The sequence below is a fragment of the Nycticebus coucang genome, chromosome 4 (genome assembly GCF_027406575.1).
Source record: "Nycticebus coucang isolate mNycCou1 chromosome 4, mNycCou1.pri, whole genome shotgun sequence".
Classification (NCBI taxonomy): Eukaryota; Metazoa; Chordata; class Mammalia; order Primates; family Lorisidae; genus Nycticebus; species Nycticebus coucang.
In genome coordinates, this window is record NC_069783.1 from 137276709 (window position 1) to 137295428 (window position 18720).

General features: G+C 43.9%; 1 protein-coding gene and 2 gene segments (V, D, J or C); 1 reads left to right on the forward strand and 2 right to left on the reverse strand.

Moving 5' to 3' along the window:
- Positions 1-18720, forward strand: part of LOC128583039 (putative ankyrin repeat domain-containing protein 19) — a 127897-nt gene that overhangs the window by 35101 nt on the left and 74076 nt on the right. The window lies entirely within an intron of this gene.
- LOC128583043 (immunoglobulin lambda variable 4-69-like) lies at positions 654-1236 on the reverse strand. The segment is given in 2 exon segments: positions 654-1032; positions 1148-1236. Coding segments are annotated over 2 exon segments (381 nt in total).
- Positions 3050-3598, reverse strand: LOC128583044 (immunoglobulin lambda variable 8-61-like). The segment is given in 2 exon segments: positions 3050-3386; positions 3490-3598. Coding segments are annotated over 2 exon segments (366 nt in total).

The following is an 18720-nucleotide window of genomic DNA, read 5'->3' on the forward strand; positions in this document are numbered from 1 at the left end:
ACCAAGGGCATGACCTCTTCCAGGAAGCCCTCCCGGATGCACTCCCAGCAAAATGTGTCCCTACTTACCAAGCAAGCTGTTCAGCCAAGCTGTGGAACAGCACGCCTGACTTTCAGACCTACCTTTGGTATATTTCAGTTCTGTGACCTCAGGCAATAATTGCAGCCTGTCTCTGCCTCATTTTCCTCAACTGTTAAGTGGGGAATATCAAAGAACCCATCTCCTCAAATTGCCCTGAGGATGGGGGGTGAGAGTTAAGCCTGCGAGATGTTTGCTGGGAGCCTAGCCCATAAGCAGGTGCTGGGTAAGTCACCACAGGCAGTTGCCCAAACTCTGTCATCAGGGAAGAAAAGCTGAGCCTCAAACCTTCTGATGGACCCTCTGTCTGAAGATTCTTGTCTCCTGTGATTTAAAGGATCAAACACAGCCTAGCTTGGCGTGGGGCTACTCCTCCCCCAGCTCGGCAGCTGTAAACATGAAGACTTGGACCTGTCTCTGACCCTTGCTTGTCTCCTCTGGCTCAGCAACTCCATCTTCTCAGAAATGAGCAATGCTGTTTTATTTTCCGTGAACTTATCGTGCTATCAGTTTCTTTCTATGGCAGGCAAAATTGGTTTCTCAAATTAGAGCATATAAAAAAAATTTTGGAAATTGTCATAGACAAAGCTCCAGAGCAAGCTGAGGTTTTTGTCCCACTTCCTCATCGGCCTGTGTCACTGTGAGGATTCCAACTATAACTGCTCTGACAGTAATAATCAGCCTCATCCTCAGACTGGAGGTTAGAGATGGTTAAGGAGCGGTCAGCTCCAGAGCTGGAGCCTGAGAAGCGGTCAGGGATCCCGTCCCCCTTGCTGCTGGTTCCATCACTATTAAGCCACATCAAGTACCGAGGGGCCTTCCCTGGCTGCTGCTGGTGCCATGCAATGCCGTAGTTGCTGTATCCACTGCTCAGGGTGCAGGTGAGCTTGACCGAGGCTCCCAGGGAGGCAGATGCAGAGGGCGGCTGAGTCAGCACAGGCTGGGAGAGGGACCCTGGAAACACAGACACCCATTATGATCTGGAGGAAGGACCAGAGGGAAGGCCATGGCATGGGTGTGGAAAGTGGGCTGGGGTAAGGGGTGTCGGGGTGCTGAGGACCGTCCTGACCTGTGCAGTGAAGGAGGATGATGAAGAAGAAAAGTGGAGTCCAAGCCATGGTTCAGACACCCCAGAGCTCTGCTGCGGCAGACACGCTGCAGGTCTCTCTTATCCCCCTCCAGCCCCAGAGAGAGGGGCCCTGCATGCAAATGTGCTGCTCTTTCCCTGCCCAGCCCATCCCTCCCTGGGTCTACGTGCAGCCCCAATGTCTGAGTATCATTTCTTGTAGAAGTGGGTGTATACTGGGCCTGGCCTGAGTCTCCCAGGGAGCCAGAGAGGACCCAGCTGCTGACTCCAGTGAGCTTTGAGCAGAGCCAGGGAGCAGGTGTCTGGCTTCCCGCTGAGCCCCAGAGAGCCCTCGGTGACGGCCCCACAGCGCCCCCTGCTGCCCATGTCTAGATCCAGCGTGTCTGTGACCAGATGCCAGGGGGTCCTGACAGAGGCTTCTGCCTGTTCCAGTGTTCAGGAAAAGGGCGAATTAAAACAGACACCTACAGCAAGAGTATAGAGGAGGGAACCTTTAATTGCTGGAGACAACTCAGGTGCCTCAAGGCATAAAATGCTGAGTTCCGAGGAACAGTTTATTTCCAGGCTCTTTTATACCTTTTTTTCCTTCAGTTCAACATCAGCTACATAGTTATGGCTACAGATGTTAGAACCCAGGGTACTGTTGTTAGTTACAGAGTCTGTTTTCCTTTGGCTTTTCCAGGTTGTTCTGGTTCAGTGTAACGTGTGTTCTCTTAGAGGAGGAGTTCTTCCGCAGCTACCTGCTGCTTTCTCGGGATCACTAACAAGTATGAGATTTATTTCTCTTTCCTCATTCTTTCTTTTGAGACCCCATCACTCAGGAATGGGGTCTCATCTCATTTCCTGTCGGTATCTATAGCTCCTTGATAATATCACTGAGCTACGAGCATTTGGCTTGCGTTCTCTTTTATCACAACTGCAGAGACTGTGCCTTTCAGAAACTACATAAAGGGAGGTAATAAGCGAGGCAAAGGCAAACATCTTCCAATCATAAAAACAAAACTTATCATCATAGGTTTAAATCTTCTTATTTTCACATCTCCCTGTGTCTTTTCAGGTGAAAAGCATAAACTGGGAAACCTAACAGTTCCCTGGTCTCTGGGGGCAGCAGGAAGAAGAAGGGTTTGGTCACACCTATGACACGACTCTCACATCATCACCAGGAAGCAGAATGTGGGCCCCTTGTCTGCAGATCGAGCAGAGACCTGGGGGAGCCGCCCAGTTAATGCTGATCCCTGGACAGTCTCCAGCACAGTGGTTCTCAGGCTTCCTAATGCCTTGAACCTTTAATACAGTTCCTCAAGTTGTGGCGACCCCCAACCATAAAATTACTTTTGTTGCTGTTACATAACTGTAATTTTGCTAGTGTTATGACGGCCAGTAGCAATGACCTTCATAAGGTAAATATCTGATATGTAGGATGGTCTTAAGCGACCCACTGGTTGAGAAGCCCTGGTGTAGGCTGAGGAGTCGCATTTGTAACAAACTCCCAGCTGATTATATCCTCTCAATACTACATCAAATATTCCTTGGTGTCCATAGTGAAATCACTGAGGATGTGTCTGTTCATGCTCCTTGAATAAGAAGAGGCTTGCTGGTCGTGTTGGCTTTTGGGTGTTTGGGTCTCACTGTGGGTTTATGTATTTTGGAGCACAGCCCCTTCCCTAGTACCCCATGCAGAGGGAAAGAGGGAGCTCGTCTTGGAGGAGTCACACTGGGGAGGTGGATATACCCTGGGACAGACTGGAGGAGGCACACGGCAGTGACCCCTGGGTAGGAGAAGGGGACAGGGAGACGCTGAGGCTGTGGGGTCTGCCTTCCCCACCAACGCACTTCTCTTCTGCTGGGGAGGGCTCAGGCGCTGTAGGCAGCAGGTGTTTTTGTTGCACTTCCCCGGGTGTTTAAATCACTGTGGAAATGCCACCACCCACGTACAGTGAACAGTAATAATCGCTCTCGTCCTCAGCCTGGGCCCCCGTGATGGTGAGGGCGGCTTTGTTCCCAGCAATGGAGCCTGAGAAGCGACCAGGGACTCCAGAGGGGCGGTTGTTCGTGCTGTAGATAAGCGTTCGTGGAGACTGGCCTGCTGCCTGCTGGTACCAGCCTGGGTAATATCCCGTAGAGACTGACCCAGAGCTAAGGCCACAGGTAAGTGTGGTCGTCCCTCCTGGAGACACTGACAGTGACGGTTCCTGGATCACCACAGTCTGAGATTCAGCCCCTGCAACCCACAGGAGAGACACAGTTATTGGTATGGCGATGAGGGTCACCCTGAGTCCCTACTTTCTGTGGCCTCCCAGGAATACAGGGTCCCTTCCCCTGACCTGAGCTGTAGGCAAGCAGCCCAAGAAGGAGCGTTGTCCAGGCCATGGTGAAGACACTCACAAAGGTTTGACGTCCCCAGACTCCTCAGGTGAAAATTGGTGTCCTTGGGTCCTTTTCATGCCTCCCCAGAGCAATTAGCATGAGGAGGCTCTTCATGCAAATCAGTTTCACTGCTCTTCCTGCCCCAGTGTTCACGCTGATGTCCGCTGGCAGAGACCTTGAGAGAGGCACGTGCTGGAACCTCAGATAGACCAGTACCTACAAGGACCTGAGATACTGAGGGGTGGGGTCAAGTTCTCACCAGACTCAACTCCTGGCAATGCCTTTGTGACCCAAGTCCCAGGGTATCTGACTGTGGCTCCGCACCTCTTCATATCTGCTCCTCCAGCACCCATGGTCATCGCCACACAGGGAGAGCACACGTCATCCTAGCTTCAGCTCCCTGCTGTTCAACATGAATCTTTCTTGACATAGCTGGAGTTCTGCTTACTTATATATTGGATAACATTTTTTCAGCTGTCAGCTACATTCATAAATAAGATGGGAATTTTCTTTTTTTTGTCATTGATATGGGCTTTATATTTGGCTGCTATCTGATCTCTAGGACTGAATCTTTATTGATAATAGAAATCATGTTTTCATAGAAGGGAGTGAAAACATAGCTGATGTCCAGAATTGAATATTATGGACACACTCTTTCTAATAGGACACACTTTCTGGCATTCAGATAAGCTGTCTTTCAGTTGTTGTTTTTCTTTTTAATTAAATCATAGCTGTGTACATTAATGCAGTCATGGGTTACAATGTGCTGGTTTTATATACAATTTGAAATGTTTTCATCAAACCGGTTAAAATAGCCTTCACCGCATTTTCTTAGTTATTCTGTTAAGACTTTTATACTCTACACTTAGTAAATTTAACATGTAACCTTGTAAAATGCACCGTAGGTGTGTTCCCACCAATCACCTTCCCTCCAACCCTCCTCCCTCTCTTCCCTCCCCCTCTTCTTGGGCTATAGTTGGGTTATAGCTTTCATATGAAAGCTATAGATTAGTTTCATAGTAGGGCTGAGTACATTTGATACTTTTTCTTCCGTTCTTGAGATACTTTGCTAAGAAGAATACGGTCCAGCTCCATCCATGTAAACATGAAAGAGGTTTATATGAATGAAAAGTCTCCATCTGTTTTTAAGTTTGCATAATATTCAATGGTGTACATGTACCACAATTTATTAATCCATTCATGGGTCGATGGGCACTTGGGCTTCTTCATGAATATGAATTGGGCTGCAATAAACATTCCGGTGCAAATATCTTTGTTATAAAGTCATTGTTGGTCTTCCAGATATGTACCTAGTAGAGGAATCGAAGGATTGAATGGAAGGTCTATTTTTAAATCCCTAAGTGATCTCCAAAGATCTCAAATGTATTTGCAAGAAAAGGACAAATGATCCCATCATAAGCTGAAGAAGACTGGCGCACAGCCTACAGACATATGAAAAAAATGCTCATTATCCTTAATCATCAGAGAAATGCAAATCAAAACTACTTTGAGATATCATCTAACTCCAGTAAGATTAGACCATATCACAAAATCCCAAGACCAGAGATTTTGGCGTGGATGTGGAGAAAAGGGAACACTTCTGCATTGCTGGTGGGAATGCAAACTAATATGTTCCTTTTGGAAAGATGTTTTGAGAACACTTCGAGAGCTAAAAAAAGACCTGCCATTCGATCCTACAATTCCTCTACTAGGTATATACCCAGAAGACCAAAAATCACATTATAACAAAGATATTTGTACCAGAATGTTTATTGCAGCCCAGTTCATAATTGCTAAGTCATGGAAGAAGCCCAAGTGTGCATCGACCCATGAATGGATTAATAAAGTGTGGTATATGTACACCGTGGAATATTAAGCAGCCTTAAAAAAAGATGGAGACTTTACCTCTTTCATGTTTACATGGATGGAGCTGGAACATATTCTTCTTAGCAAAGTATCTGAAGAATGGAAGAAAAAGTATCCAGTGCACTCTGCCCTACTATGAAACTAATTTATAGCTTTCATATGAAAGCTATAACCCAATTATAGCCTAAGAATATGGAGAAAAGGGAAAAGGAGGGGAGGGCCGGGGGGGGATGGATGGAGGAAGGGTAATCGCTGGGACCACACCTACGGTGCATCTTACAATGGTACTTGTGAAACTTACTAAATGTGGAATATAAATGTTTTAACACAATAACTAAGAAAAAGTCAGAAAGGCTTGAGCCCCATCAGTAAGCACAGGGCCCAGGCCCAGGCTCAGGCTCCTTGGAGTGACTGGTCCTCCCTGGGCAGGTGTGTAGGGACCACAGGGCAGTTCTCCAGCGCCCCCTGTTGGTCTCAGCACACACATCCCCATGGTCCAGACACCTGCGGGCCCAGCTTGTCACTGTGACTCCCCAGTCACTCTTTCTGTCACAGATGGATGGTCTTATTCCCCTACATTGTATTTCTGTTAGAGTGTAATTTATTACTGTAACCTTTTTATTCTCAGAAGGAATCTTAGACTACAGGAGGTACAAACATGTGCATTGATGACAACTCAAGGTCTTCTCTTCCCAACAGAAAATCCTGCAAAGAGCGTATGACTCCCCTGGTATATGATTTAAAGTATACACATATGTTAGTGTTACATAAAACTGCTCATACAGGAATACACTCTGACCACCCTCACATGAATCACCTCGTAGCAGAGTCTCCTGTGCATTTAGCTGTTTTAATTGCTCTGCTAGCAGGAAGCACAGCGTGGCTGAGGTGAGCAGCTGTGGGCCAGGCTGTGCCGTGTGTCAGAATCACACCCAGCCCACACTGACACTCTGGGACACCCCCTCACTTTCTCCTCATCCTCTACTCTCGGTGCACACTCCTGTTTCCTGGGGACACAGCCCACAGCCCTCCATCCTTCCCTCCTGAGTTGTCTCACAGGGGCTGTGAGGGGTTTGGGACTGAAGAATTCAATATGTGATTGTCATTAACCACATCATTGATGATCAGCATGGAAAATATATTTTGTTGACAAATGACTATAGGTTCTTAGTTTAATAAAATGTCAGTTTGCATATGGGGCCTCCTTGCTCAGCACCTGCAGGCCCATCACGTCTCTCTCCTCTGTCTGCAGGAGCCCGTGGGGTCTAGTCCATGCTACTGGTCACCTTCCCCAGGGCTCGTGCCCACCGTCTTCTCTTGATCAGTAGACCCCGTAGTCTAAGCTGTTACTTAACATCTTATCTTGAATGAACTCAGGACCCCAAATGGCAAATGTCCAGACAGAAGAAATTATTGGCTTTGGCTCAGACCCGAGCCTCTTCCTGGGATTCTCATTTAGGGGACTCCACCTCCTCACTCCGTGGATGTGGGCTGAGTGTGTCCTTTGTGCCGAGCCGTGCTCTGAACCCTGCAGGTGCAGCAGTGAGGAAACAGAAAAATAGCAAAGACAAAAGCCGTTCTCATGGAGTTCTGGTCCCTGTGGAGAAAACAATTCACTAACCACAAGGACCCTCGACCCTCCTCAGACCCACAGGCATTTGGAGCCCATCTCGACTGCTTGGAGCCCCTCACGCCCCCCAAGACATGGACACTGACCTTCTGCAAGCTTTGTCCACGCCCCCACCCCATCTCCTCCCGGTGCTGCTCCGGGTGCTGAGTGCCGGTGCCCATCCCCACTCAGCTGGGCCCTGTGGAGAGCTTTGTACTTTCCCACCATATTTACCTTATTTCATTTCATGCTAGACGCCTCTGTCTGAGTAATAGTTCTAATACATGTATCTGAGAAAGTTCTCTCTAAAAAAATGTCCAATAGATTCTATCTTCATGAAAATTAAGTAAAAATCTTCATTTTACAGTCCAGGTCCCTCTGGTCCTTGCCCTGGTGTCACTGTCACCTGCTGCCTCTCATCTCCTGCTGTGGTCAGGGCAGAAGCAAATAGTCTCCAGCTGCCAAGGGGATACTGGACCCTGGACCCCCATGTTACCTTTCCTTTAAACCCATAGCTGCCCCCTTACCCACCTCTACCCTGATGTGACAGGTGAAGTTTCAAGTAGCAGCAGGTGAGCCAGGCCAGCTAAGTGCCTGGAATTGTGTCCTGACCCAAGTCCTCGGGCTGCATCGTTTTCCCTCCTATTTTCTGGTCCCTGGGATGGAGGGAGCCTCGGGCAGCCCTGAGCATGATGACTGGGGTTGGAAGGGGCGGTCTCTGCCGTGACCCTTTTGGAAAGTTCTTAGAAATTGCTTAGAAATGTATTCTGCCAGCTGCCCTCACGTCCCTCCTCACGTCGTCCTCCCACAAGCCCTAGAGCACCGACACTTTGCACTCTGGTTCTTTGCTACATCTGACAATGGTGACGTTTGCCGCTCTAGTTCCAAATAAATTCTTTATTTCCGTCTGCAACCTCATCAGCCTGGTCTGCACCGTACATATTTCCATTAGTACTGTGGTGACAACCAGTTAACAAGTGTCTATGGAATTCCAAATCGCTTCTGTCTTGTCTTCCTCTGAGTCCTCTAAACGCTTCAAGCCTCTGCCCATTACCCAGTTCCAAAGCTGCGTCCAGATTTTGGGTGCTTTTAAAGCAGCAACTCACACCTCAGAACTAATTCCTGTGACTATCTATTTAGCATTCCTAAAGGCACACTCGAGTCTGAGGAATTTGTAGAGAAAAGAGGTTTCATTATCCTTGTACTTGGACATAAAAATTAACTTATGTAAGAAAAAAAAAGCAAAATCACCTTTGGGATGATGGTTCTTCACTTTTACAAATACCTCCAGCACAGGGGAAATTTTATATTGTTTTCAAGAAGCTTTATTAACTGTAATATTCAAAGTCATTCCAACTAGCACATAATTTCATTCATCTGTAAAACTCAGGAATCCTGTGGATTTGACATTTTCAGTCATTTTCTTGTCTTTTTTTATCAATATTGGGTCTTACTTGACAATTGTAGATGTACTTGAAGGTTTTTAATCTTCAACTTGAATAATTATAGCTTTATTTTCTTTATACTAGACACTGTATCCATTTTTTCAGGTTTCTTTCATTTATTTATTTATTTTTTTTTATTGTTGGGGATTCATTGAGGGTACAATAAGCCAGGTTACACTGATTGCAATTGTTAGGTAAAGTCCCTCTTGCAATCATGTCTTGCCCCCATAAAGTGTGACACACACCAAGGCCCCACCCCCTCCCTCCTTCCCTCTTTCTGTTCCCCCCCATAACCATAATTGTCATTAATTGTCCTCATATCAAAATTGAGTACATAGGATTCATGCTTCTCCATTCTTGTGATGCTTTACTAAGAATAATGTCTTCCACGTCCATCCAGGTTAATACGAAGGACATAGATCATGTATACATTAATGCATTTATTGGGTACAATGCACTGATTTCATATGCTATTAGGAATGCTTACATCACACTAGTTAATATATCCCTCACATCGTTTACTTAATTATTGTGTTAAGACAATTATACTCTATGCTTAATAGATCCAACATGTACCCTTGCATTACGCACCATAGATGTGATCCCACCATTCACCCTGCCTGAATCTGACCTTCCCTCTCCCACCCCCCCACTCCCTCCTTCATCCTGGGTCATAGTTGTGATCTATTCTTCATACAAAAGTGTAAGTGATTGTAAATTGGTTTCATAATAGTAATTAGTACATTGGATATTTTTTCTTCCATTCTTGAGATACTTTACTAAGTAGGATATGTTCCAGATCCAATCATGTAAATGTAAAAGAGGTAAAGTCTCCATCTTTTTTAAGGTTGCATAATATTCCATGGTATACATATACCACAATTTATTAATCCATTCATGGGTCGATGGGCACTTGGGATTCTTCCATGACTTGGCTATTATGACTTGAGCTGCAGTGAACAATATGGTGCAAATATCTTTGATACAAAGTGATTTTTGGTCTTTTGGATATACACCTAGTAGTGAAATTGCAGGTTCGAGTGGCAGGTCTACTTTTAGATCCCTGAGTATCCTCCACACTTCTTTCCAAAAGGGACATATTAGCCTGCACTCTAACCAGCAATGCATAAGTGTTCCCTTTTCTCCACATCCAGGCCAACATCCGTAGTTTTGGGATTTTGTTACTGTATCCAATTTTTAGCTAAGAACATATCATCAGCCAACAGGATTAGGGTGATTTCCTCTTTCTTAACTTGGATGCACTTTCTTTCTTTTTCCTGCCTGATTGTTCTGGCTAGGATTTCCAGTAGTATATGGCAAAGGCTGGCATCCTTGTCTTGTTCCAAGTCTTACAGGGAAACCTATTACTTTTTCCCCATTCAGTGGGATGTCAGCTGTGTGTTTTTTATATATGGCTTCTATTATTTTGAGCTATGTTCTTTCTTTGCCTGGTTTTTTGAAGGTTTTTATCATGAAGAGATATTGATTGGATGTTGTCCAATGCTTTCTCTGCATCAATTCAGATGATCTCCTGGTTTTTATTTTAAATTCTATTTCTGCAGTGAATGACATTCACTGACTTGCATATGTTCAACATCCTTTCATCTCTGGGATGAAACCCATTTGATCATGGGAAATTATCCCTTTGATGTGCTTTTGGATTCAGTTTGCTCATATTTTGCTTGAATATTTTTGCACTTCTCTTTATCAAGGGCATTGGTCTGTAGTTTTCTGATTTTGTTGTGTCCTTTCTGGCCTTGAGGTCAGGGTGATGCTGGCGTAATGAGTTAGGGAGGGTTCGATCCTTTCAATGTTATGGAATAGTTTTAGTAGGACAGATATCAGTTTTCTTGAGTTCAGCTGTGAATCTTCTTGTTCTGAATGTTTTTGTTTGGGAGATTCTTATTCCTGATTTTCTTTTCTTTTCCTCTTAATCTAGCTCTTATTTTTTTTTTATTAAATCATAGCTGTGTACATTAATATGATCATGGGGCACCATACACTTGGTTCATAGACCATTTGACACATTAAAGAAGCAACTTGTGGTGTCTTTGATCATTTGGGTTTTTTGTTTGTTTTGTTTCATTTTTTACTTTGTTTTATAATTTCTCTTATTTCTGCTCTGATCTATTTCTTATCTTCTTGCAGCTGTGGGCTTGTTTCTTCTCATTGTTTCCATTTCCTGAGGGTTGGCATTTTTCTTTTTGGTGCAGACATTTACTGCTATAAACTTCCCTCTTGGCACTGCTTTTGTTATGTCTCGGAGATTTGGCTATCTTGCAATGCCTTTGTAACTTACTTTACAATTTTTTTTGTTTGTTTTTCTTGTTGATTCCATTGTTCAAAGATTATTTGGCTGAAGGTTGTTTACTATCTAGGTATATGTTTAGTTTTGGTAGTTCCTTTTTCAATCGATTTCTACTAAATAGTTTTATTCCACTGATCTGAGAAATTAGTCATATGGTATAATTTTGATTTTTGAAATTTTCTGAAACTTGGTGTATGGCCTAACATATAGTCTAATTTGGAGAATGTTCCATGTGTTGGTGAGAATAAAGTATATTTTCCAGTTTATGTGTAAATATTCTGTAAATATCTGATAGGTCCATTTTCTCTGGCATCTCTTTCCAGTTCTAACATCCTCTTCTGTCAGTGGAGGTTGACAGCTCTCACCATTCTCATGTCTATTCTTACGAGTAGCAGCATCTGTTTTATGTATCTGGGATCTCAGGCATTAAGTGCATACGTATTTAGGGTTGTAATGTATTGTTGAATTGATCACTGTATCATTATATAATGACCACTTTTGCGTTCTTCAACTGTTGGTGACTTGAAGTCTGTTTTATCTTGATGCAGTAATAGCTACTCCTGCTGGAGTTGGGTTTCCACTCCCATGAAATGTTTTTCCCCCAAACCACTTTTCCTTCAGTTTGCGAGACTCTTAATGAGTTAAATGGGTTTCTTGGAGACAGCAGGTATTTGAATTTGGGTTGTGGGAGGGTTATTTGTTTTGTAGTGTTTTAATCTATTCCACGAGTCTGTCCCATTTAAATGGGGCACTGGGGGGAGTTACATGAAATGCTATCATTGATAAGAGAGACACTGTTCTGGTCATCATGTTCTTTGTTATCAGTAGCTTTGTATTTTTCTTCTGCTGCTCTTTCTTAAGAACTGTGACTTTTTAAAAATTAATTAATTTTTTCAGGCTAATACGAGACTGCGTATAATGAGGTTACAATTTCTGCATGTGTTAGGTAAGGTCCGTGTTGCAGTTGTGCCCCTCCCCCAGTAGGTGTGCTGTGTACCCTCACACTGTGCCCATTAGGTGGAAGCACACCCATCCCCCTCCCTCCTCCCCTCTCCCCTTCTCTCCTCCCCGTCACTCCCTAAAACTTGAATTAAACTGAGTGTTTCTCTTATGTGTATGTGGGCATCTATTTAGTTTGTCTACTGGCTTCATATTAGCATTGAGTGTACATTACATCTTTTTTATTAACCTGGATAGAGTTGGAGAACATCCTCTTTAGAAAAGTAACTAGGAATGGAAAAGGAAAACTGTGAAGTTTCACTTTTGAGTTTTTATACTGGCGTGTATTGACTATTCTGTTTGTTTTGTAGGGCACCTTGGAGCATTTCTGGCACTCCTCCCTCAGAATTATACCTGGGGTGTGCCTTTTAGTCTGGAATGCTCTCTTCAGAAGGAAACAACCTAATGACAGCTGTTTCTCATCAGCTGTTTTCTCCGTATCCCCTCTATGATTTTTTCCAGTGATAGCTTGCCAGGATATTAACAGATATCTTTACAAGCCATACATTACTCTTTAGAATTCTTCCAGGTAGAAATTGATGGAACATTTCTGTTTTCATTTTTGTCTCTCTGTAGGTAATAAGGTTTCAGCTTTCAGGTAGTGGTAGATGACCATCTTTAGCCGCTTAAGTGTCTTCTTTTATAGCAATCAAATGAAACTCTACAGAGAGAAAAACTAACTATAAATATTAATCAGTATTTTTATGGATATACTATGAATACAAGTCTTTTTTATACATCTTATTGTTCTGAATATGTTCCCTTCTCTTCCTTGACTTAGGTTTGTAATTGATTGACCGATCACATCACTTTTTTTTGTTTGCATGTTTATTCCTCCTCCTCCAACTTTGGAAATGATGACCCTTGCCTCTACTTTTCTTGCAGAATACATTTCTTCAGTGTATTCCTTTTAGTTCCTCTCTGTCTCCATATTTAGTTACAACTTTCTATTTAGTAGTAAGGTATGTGTGCCTCTCACTCATCAGTCCTTACCCAATAGGGTTTGTTCTTGTTTATGTCTTTCTTGTAAGTACTAGAGTGTCAAACATAACAGAAACACCTTCTACTACTTAAAGTGTCAACCAATTTAAATAAGGTACTGCTAAAAAAACTAAACTCCCGGCGGTGCCTGCGGCTCAAAGGAGTAAGGCGCGGACCCCATATGCCAGAGGTGGTGGATTTAAACCCAGCCCTAGCCAAAAACTGCAAAAAACAAAAAACAAAAAAACTAAACTCCCACATATTTCTGGACAGGAGATGATTCATATGAATGTAAATCATGCAGATACATTTCAAAACATAACATGTAATTGATTTAAGTTTTTAACGTTCATTATCTCAGTGGTACTTGTAACTACCTGGGAAAATTTTTGTTCTAAGTTATTTGTATTAAGATGCTACTGGATATCATAATGTTTGTATAATAGTGAACAAGAAGTGAAGGCAGTAATATTTTGATGACATCTGTACGATCTCTCATAATCCTTCTCCCATGAGGAAACAGGTTAGAAAACGACAGAATAGAAGTTGGAGTCTATGTCTGAGTGACTCCACAACCTGTTTACTTTGCATTAGACCATGGAGTCGTGGTGAACATAGTTCTTAATTTATCTAGTTTAGTAGTTCTTATTCTTAAAGCTGTTGTCTTTTGTTCAATTGTAGATGTACTTGAAGACTTTTTTTTTTTTTTTGGCCCGGGCTGGGTTTGAACCCGCCACCTCTGGCATATGCGACCGGCGCCCTACTCCTTGAGCCACAGGCGCCGCCCATACTTGAAGACTTTTAATCTTCAACTTGAATAACCAATAAGCCTTATTTTCTTTATACTAGATACACTATCTAATTGTTACCTAAGATCCTGTGGTGTAAAGAGAAGAAATTAAGAGCTCTTAGTATGTTGCTTACAGGAGTATAAAAAAACCCATGTGATATTTAACATGGGTTTTATGTTTCTTTCTTAAATTATGGAAGTACATAGGAATGCCTCAGTGCTGTAATCACACAAATGCAGACGCATGTCTTCCACAGTCTAAAACTTTTATGATTAATTTTTACAAAGAAGTCTCCTTGCAGTGTCTTGAACCAGTGCTTTAAAATTAAATATTTTTTATTCAATTTAAAAATGCACATACCAACAATGTTCCAGAAATAAATGTTTAAATGTATTAATAAAAGTATATTTTATATTTTCAAAACAGATATTAAAATATTTAAGTGATAAACTGAATTTTCAATTTGTTCCCTCCTCTTGTTTTCTTTTTTTTTCATTCCTGTATAATCTTTTATTTATTTATTTTTTTCAGCTTTTCCACAGGGATGGTTTTCTTTTTTTTAATTTTTATTAAATCATCCTCCTCTTGTTTTCATTTTCAAAATTTGAGAATTCTGTGTAGGTTTGCGTTAATTAATTCTCCTAGTTTAGACTTAAGAACAATCTTCTTAACCTCATATACTTTTTCTAAGTAAGGTTATCTAATCCTACTCCCAATGTATATATTCAGAATTGTCTTCTACAGCCCCCGGAGGCCTGAAATTCCATACGTCACCAATGAAGATGTCCTGGGCCCTCATCTGACTCCTTCCTGACTTTTCCTAATCTTCTCTGTCATCTGGCTTTCCCACCCTAGTAAATGACATCTAGAACATAGCCCGGAAACAGGCAAGCAGGAATGGTCCTACCTCCAGCTAGTCTAGTCATTCACCAAGGGCTGTGTTTGCCACCTGCTTACTAATTTCCATATCTTACTACTCTAATTCACCCTTTCTTATAATTTTAAAACACTCTTTTCTAGTCACCTGCCCCACCTCAGCTCATTTATCTTTACTTTGCTGCTAGGATGACCTTTCTAAAATATATTCGTGATGATCTAAGTCACCTGCTCATTGAGCAGATCCCCATGACATGAAGGGGAAAGTGCATGTTCCAGGATGGTACACTCCGGTGGCCTTATTCTCCCCTTTTCTCTCCACCTCACTCCCTGTAACTGTGTTCCAGTTTTTCCACATTCCTGTTCTACCCTTCACCTGCTGTTCTGTTTCATGCCTCTGTGTTTAGCCCACGCTGCCCTGTCTAGAAACCCTGCACACCCTCATGCTTTGTCTTTCACAATCTGGTCCTATCTCTGTAGCATTTCCTGACTTTCCAGATAGAACTGACTGTTCCCTCCATTGTGTGCCCTTATCGTCCTTCATTCACTTTAATTTTAGAGCTAGTGAATTGTCCTTTTCCACTCTTGTTTTCATGCACCTCTACGCACACTTTAAAATAGGGTAGCATGTGCCTTCTCCCTTCATGTTCAGTTCCTCTGAGAATACTGCCCACGACTGATAGACACACTAAATATGTATTGTCTGACTGACCACGGGGATGAGTTAATGCCATAAACACAATGTGTTCTGAAGTCGGGGTTTTGTTTTTTAGTAGGAAGGAACAGAAAATCCAGCAACTGTAAAGAAGAAAATTGGCATTGGTATTATTGAAAATATTCTGCAAGAGCAAAAGAATAACATCAATTTTACTTTCATGCACAAAAATAACAGAAGTGGTAAGTTAGTGAATATCTCTGAAAATGTTTCCATGCTTAAATGCTGTTATTGAGACTCCAATTCATGTATGGAGATCCATATATAACATGCATTTCTTTTAAATATTTTTATTTTGCTGTTTTTCTTCCTACTATCAACTTTTTCTTCCTCAGACTACTTTAATCCTGAAATTATTTTCTACTATCAATTTTATTTCATTTAAGTAACAATGAAGGCTGATAGACTTGTGTATTTATAATTCACAGTACAAATGTTCTCATAAACAACAATTTAGAGTTATAACGTCTGCATTAGCTTCCAAAAAAAAAAAGGAGATACAGAAATCACCTTGGGCAGTAGCAGCCTTTGCTTGCAGAAGCCATGTGTAGGGGAAACAATGTTAAGAGGATTTTGGGAGCCTCCCTGTCCTAAAAATGGCAGCACCACCAGACAAGGGACTCTCCCAGGCATCTGGCCAGACATCCAGCAGGAGGTCAGAGAGGGATGAGCCCCCCCAGAACTGCAAACACTCTCAACTCATTCCTACCATGTGATTCGTAGGGGTGCCCACTGGCCAAGAAGACTCAAGAGCAGAGGCTGAAGCAGGTGGGAGCTTTCCCCTGCCAGTTCAGAGACAGAGTTTACTACAGGAATAGCATGGCTCTACTCAAACACCAGGCAGTGGCAGCCCCTTCTGTCCCCCTCCAACATACACACAGGGGGCTCAGGTGACTGCTGGCCTGGCTGAGGAGGCTGCCCTCTACACAGGGGGGCTCTGGCTCAGCCAACTGCACTGTGTGACTGTCCTCTAGCCATACTTAATGGGCTTGGAGGAGCCTTAACTGTGGCTAAGCCATTTTTGATAGAAAGCAGTGTTAAGAAAGTCACTGCTGCCTGTTTTGGTAGGCAGGAGCCATACAGGACGTAGGTCCTCAGAGAGAAAAGAATGAAAGGACTGCTCAGAGGGGAGCAGAGAGGAAGGATGCTGAGAGCTTTCCTGATGTTGGCTTTCTTTCTGAAGCCACCTGTGGTCTTGGCCTTGGGGTCTGGAGACAATCCACTGTCAGGGCAAATAAAGCCCCCATGTTTGCCTTTCACATTTCTTTTGTGTGGGTGGACCCCCTATGCATCCTTCCAGATTCAATTCAAGCACCTGTTCTTGAGAAAACTGTGTAACTTCCTCTGTGCCTGTCAGAGAGCTCAGCTTCTGTCCTCAGCCAGACTCTGGCTTCCCTGAAGGGACAGGGTCTAGATCCATCTTGGCAGCCCCAAGAAAGCTTGACCAAGAGCTCAAACAGAGTTTTAAAATAAAGTGCTTGACAGAAGGAGCTTCCCCAGAAGTATAGCCCAGGGGGAGTGTAAAATATGTTCATAGCTTCTGGCAATTAGCTCACTGGTATCTTCCTCAGAAAAGAGTTTCGCATGAATTGTGGTAGGAGAACCCAGAACATCACAGACTGAAGAGTGGTCAGGAGGAATGCGAGGAAAAGGAAAATAAACTAAGCAAATTTTCAAGAAATTTGGCATGAAGAGGAGTAGGGTTTGTATCTAGATGAAGAATGAAATGATTTATGGAAGAATAAGAGGGCCCAGGGCAGCAGAGGCCCTGCTGTTCCCAGTGAAAGAGAGTGACCATTGGGGGCTGTTCCTGGCTGTGCAACACCCGAAATGACAGTTTTCTGGGTTTTGAGTTCAGATATCACTGCTGAGCTACAAGGGACAGGCACACCCAGGACGAGGCTTTAGACAAATCTTACAGGTAGTTAGAGGAGCCTCAGCAGTGCAAGAGGAGAGGGTATTCTTCCTAAGAGAGTTATTGTGTGATTCTGAGTTGCTTTTGACAAAAGTATTTAAGTAGGCTGGGATGTTGAGAAACATCTACATCAGTTGATGCTGCCCTTGGCACCATTTACAAAGTGTGGGAGAACAGGGCTCCGGTTGAGGTGAAGACCTCCAGGAGGGGAAGAAGAAAAATGAAAGTGACAGGGGAGCAGAGGGGAGCCTGGTCCCTGTGGGATGCCAAGGCAAGGTTGGGAGCCAGTGGCAGTTACTGGGAGCAGTTGCTGGGCAGGACTATTGGAATCTTGGACAGTTAGTGGTTGGTTCTGTCCACAGCTGTGGAGGGAGGGACAGTGACTGCCAGAGGGGCTGCAGGTGACAGGCTGGTGCTGGGCAGAGGGAAGAGCCAGACAATGACAAGCCGTTGACACACTCCTCCCTCTCTGCTTTCCAAGTCCCCAGTTCCATGCTGGGTGTCAAGTCCCGAGAAGGGGAGGTTGGAGGGGCCTGCATTCTGTGGGGGCAGTGATGGGGCACAGGGCCTGGACTTGTAGAACAAGTTTGCCCTCTTCTGACAGTTCCCACTGTCTGGCAGCTACTCCGCACACTGAACCACTCACTGGGACACCATCACGAGGCTCCACCGGGCGGAAGCAAGGCTGGCCTCACAGACAGGAGGACAGGGCATCTCAAGGGAGACAGGCAGTAGCATCTGTCACGTCTGTTGGATTTGACAAAAAAATTGGCTCCTTTTTCCCAAGCAGCCTGTGTGAAATGAGAAAAGAGCACAGGAACAGAGACCTGCGTGCACCCGCCTCCCCAAACCTCACAGCCTTCACTGGGCCCTGTGACATTTCCAAAGTGCATCATAGATGTCGCTTTTCTTAGTTGCTTGACTGATTTTGGTTACTCTGCGCTGAGCAACAGAGGAGAGCTGTGTCATTCCCTTTTAGTGCCTCCAATGTCTTCCGAGGCTTCCCCGACCTCCGGGCCACTTCTTTTCTTCGACCTCCTGCTCCCAGCCCTGGGCTGTTCCCACCTGGGCTCACAACCCGGCTGCTCTCAGAGACCCCCCCCTCCCATGGCCCCTGGGGCTCCTCTAGGACTAGCACAGAGAGGCCTTGCAGGGGTTTCCCGTCTGATGGTGCCGCCCTGCCCTGCCTGTCTCTGATCTGCTCCTGTCTCTGTGGTCCTTATCAGACATTGTGCTTGTCCCAGCATCTGCCAGAGATGGTGTCTTGTCAATCCAGCATTTAATACCTGTGTGCTGCATACCGGATGAGCACACAGAATCGGAGTTTCCCTTTTCTACAACCTAACCTGGGAGGGGGACTCCATTTGCATGGTAGTTTCTTATTAGTAGCTTTGATTTTTTATAAATTAAAGCTACAGTGTGTCCGCCGTACTTTCCATGGCTCCCCAGGCCTTTCTTGCCACTCTGTCCTGGGTGGTCAGAGTGAAAACAACAGCTTTTTCTAGACTTTGTGGTCTGGCTGTTTTTCCACAGTTGGATGCATCTCTGTCTTCCAAATATTTGTCTTCCAAATCTTCCCATTTCTGCCTTCTAGAATGTACGGATATATGACTGCATAAGGGTAGTGGTTTTTTAAAGCTGTTTTGATCACTTATGCATCTATGGAGCACTGACTGGTATCTG